At 34.9% G+C, this 4,053-nt stretch overlaps 1 protein-coding gene across 1 annotated transcript in view; it reads left to right on the forward strand.

The window, feature by feature from the left end:
- The window catches only part of LOC115235293 (homeobox protein Nkx-6.2-like), a 33,648-nt gene extending 33,152 nt beyond the window's left edge, over positions 1–496 (forward strand). Inside the window, exon 4 of the mRNA XM_029806963.1 lies at positions 281–496. Coding sequence (XP_029662823.1) covers positions 281–496 — 216 coding nt within the window. The remainder of the gene's footprint in view (positions 1–280) is intronic.
- Positions 497–4,053: the final 3,557 nt, after the last annotated feature.

Below are 4,053 nucleotides of genomic sequence, written 5' to 3' on the forward strand. Positions count from 1 at the left end.
AGAGAAAGATTAACATACTTGTAAAATATTTAAAAAACTATCTCACCAAATATCTTCCATATATGTTCATTTAGTGCTTATAATTTTTATCACTTTACATTTATCGTTTTACAACCAATATAAAACTGCGTAAGAAACACGAATATTCAATTAGCACTTTAAGTTATAAATGAGAATTAAATATTGAACTCGATCTTAATCGACTAAATATCGGAATACATCGAATATAAAATCATGATTGAAAATCTACTAACACGAACGTCCGATTTTCGATTTTCAGGTGTGGTTCCAGAATCGGCGGACAAAGTGGCGGAAGAAGCACGCGGCGGAGATGGCGACGGCGAAACGGCGGCAGGAGGAGGTCGAGGGCGTCGTCGCCGAGGGTGAGGACGGCTGCAGCGACACAGAAACCGATGGTGGTAGTGGCGGTGGCGCCGGCGGCGAAACCGCCGCGAAGAGGCTGCGAAGGGAGCTCGAGCAGCAATACAGGCATTGAGAACCGCCGGTCCGGACGGCGGGGGTGACCCGGGGACACGCGGGGACGCGAAAAAAGAGAAAAGAGGGTTGCAGGAGGAGAAGGCTAAGGCGTGGCCCGGGGGCGGCGCGTATCAAAGGATTCCTCGCGGCTTGTTCGGAGAACAATGCGCGTGTCGGCTCGCGGATGATCGCGGAACGACTGAACGGCAGAGAAAGAGAGGAAGAAAAAAAAGGGGTGACGTACGTACGTGAGAGTGTGTGTACGCGTGTCCTTCTTCGTGATTTAGCCGGACGCTTAACGCGGCATCGCAAGTGATGTACGGAATGTCCGGGAAGTCGCGCGTCTTTTCCGAACAGCGGAGAGCACAAGAGACGATTTAAAAAATTTAATAGAAAGCAGAGATCTCTCTCACGAGAATATTTATGCTGTGTGGAGTCGATCCTTGTTGAATTATAAGCGGAAGATAAAAGATTTATCAAGAAATAGAGAAGGGGTGTACTTTCCAGTTAACTTCGAGCGGATTTTATACTTGGATTTTGATTAGAATTTTAATTATCATTCCCTAGTCTTTCCTAAATTAATTTTGAAAAAAGATATTGTTAAGGCAGCCGAGAGAAAATGCGCGAGTTGTAAGATGCCTGATATAATCTTCGCATTTCGCGATAGTGTTTGCAATCGTGCTGTTATAGTCGAGGATAGTCGTGGCTTCTTGGAGCGAATAGATCTTTATGGCGACCGTTATAATTTTGACCGATTCTAACGGATGTTTCGATTGGCTTCGAAATATTGCAAATACGCGCTGATTTTGTCGATGGCGGATTTTGTGAGTGCTCAAGAACTAGCGACTCGGTTTTAACTAAACGTTAACCAAAGAATAATAATTTATATTGAAATTGAACATTATATATATAAATTAATATGTAAAATGTAAAATATATTCCGTATTTGTTCTTTCTCTTTCAAATTAATTAAGAAAAATCGCGAATAATAAGTGAGCAAAGAAATTTCTTGAGAAGAGGCCGAATAAAAAAATTGATGCACCGTAATTTTGCCATCCGACAATATGACTTACAATTAGTGACCATTTGAATTTTAATTACATATACATATATCATGTTTAATTGATCTGAATGATTGATGTGATCATTTTAAATATCAATAATAAAGTCTATCGATTCGTCGCTATTTCACGATCAAATGTCGCCGGTCTCGAAATTTTGGAATGTCGCTCGATCAAACTGAAGTACGATCCAAGGACGATTGCGCGGTTGTCGACCCGAGAAAGTCTAATTAATCGCGAGCAGTTACGACACCAATTTATTATCATAAACTGGGCTTGCTTTTGTGACTACGGTAATACTTCACGATTACCTTGCTCCAAGAGATAAATACGAATCTAGCGTATATTAAATGAGTCTTTTAACATAATTTGAATTGGCTCATTAGACAGATATATTGCATTTTAAATGCCGATATTTATGTACAAATTTATTTTTTTTGGAAGAGATTATCATGAAATAGAATACAATCATAAAGTAACGTCATTTTTTAAGTTATCGATAAAATGTGATATCGATAAAAATCTGAGAGTCATGTAGATTTATCAACTTGTCATGTATCTACCAATTTGAAATCAACTTGACATAGAATCATGTGATAACTTCGTTGCTCTAATTACGCGTCGTGTTTGACAAGAGAATGTAGCGACACGTTCAAATATATATCGTTAACACCCTCCGAGAGAGGCGAATGTGTGTTATCATTCCCAAAATCTCTCGATCGTGTGTACATATTTAGTCGCTGCGAGAGCATACGGAGGAATCGATAGGAAGGGTTTGCCGAGCTGCTTACGCGATGGCAGATTAGTCGCTGGGGCTTTGTTATCCATCCGACAAACAACGCACGGCAAATATGGTAAACAACGCACGACGACGTAACGTCAGCCCCCGTCAAGGAGATGTTTTAATGGATAACCATAAATCCAAGGACCCGGCAATCCGTACGCCATTCTAACTAGTCGACTATCATTGAGAAAATGACGCGGGAAGACCATTCTCTCGGTTAAATAAATAATTTTATGTATAAATATTGGGGGATTGAAAAAAATATTATTTTCTGTGCTGCGTTTAATTGGTCCATCGAGAAACATGTTGTTTAAATATTACGGATTCATGAATATAACAAAATATGACGAATATGGCAGATATAATATTATCTATTTAAGAAAATAAAAGAAAATATATTTTTTTGTTAATTTCTTGCAATTTTCTGATCGCATGTTCAACAGCATTGAGAAATTATAATTCAAATAATGCAAAGTAATAATTTAATAAATTGATGATCTTTAATGAATGTAAACTGTAAACTATTATAAAATACTAAATAATTCGACGCGACATGATTTTTGCTCTCTTTTTTGTTATCGATATACATATAAAGGTATCGTTTCTGTTAAAAGAAAAAATTTCTAGAAATAAATATTCATTTTTCTATGAGAATTTTAAAATTATGCAAAGTCATTAAAGGCATTTTCTTGCTTAAAAGATTGAAAATCGTTAGAAAATTATTTCATTTATTTTTATATAATTTTATTTTTTTACGTACGGATATTTATTTATATTATCAAAAATGCCAGTTGCAAGAAATAAAGGCAATTATTTATCGTTTTAACTTTGTTTCTCTGCAAATTTTGGTAAAGTCAGAGATCTACAATAAAGATATTCGAGAGATAATCGGGGAAAAATATATATGAAATTCGAATACATCCAAATAAATGCATGTCGAGAAATTCTACGAAAAATGGACTTTGTATATTATGTAGATAAACGATAAACGTGAATGTGATATCTAACGTATTTAATACGGCGTTCGGTTTAGGCGCGTAAGTGAAATAAGTAGATATCGTCTATTGTAGACTAAAATATAAAAAAAAAACGCTGAGAAATATAGAAAAATATAGCATATACACACACAAATAAATCGCACGTGGCGTGCGTCTAAACTCGTAACTCTGGCTCTGTTTTTCTAGCTGCACTTTCTTATATTTTCTGCATTTAAAATGAGATAGGTGTATATTCTGGTTTTAGAGAGAGATGAAGAAAAGGAAAAACAAAATACAGAAAGTGCAACTAAAAACGACGAACCTTTTGTATTCTTGCCGCAGATTAGTGCTAAATATGGTTGCCTGATCCCAAGTTTTATTTACCTAGTTTAAAGATATTATTTTAACAGAATGTACTAAACTTTACTTTATACGATGCGTGCTGTGAAGTCCTCATTATATTCTTTAATAATTCTATTTTAAAATATATAGATATCAGAATATTCATGGTACATCAATAAATATAAAGATGTTTTAATCGAATATACTCATCCAAGTGTAGTCTTTTTATTAAAATAATTAAAATTATGTGTCTGTAAAATGTGATCACTAAATATTAAAATTTTGCTTCTTAAAAACTTTTATATATGTGCAAACAAATTTGATAAAAGAATTTAATTAACTAATAAGAAGAAATTTAAATCAAATTAAAAAATTTTATCCTAAAATATGTAAAAAATGATTGTGAAATATA

Source organism: Formica exsecta, unplaced genomic scaffold (assembly GCF_003651465.1).
Source record: "Formica exsecta isolate Colony F162 unplaced genomic scaffold, ASM365146v1 scaffold218, whole genome shotgun sequence".
Lineage (NCBI taxonomy): Eukaryota > Metazoa > Arthropoda > Insecta > Hymenoptera > Formicidae > Formica > Formica exsecta.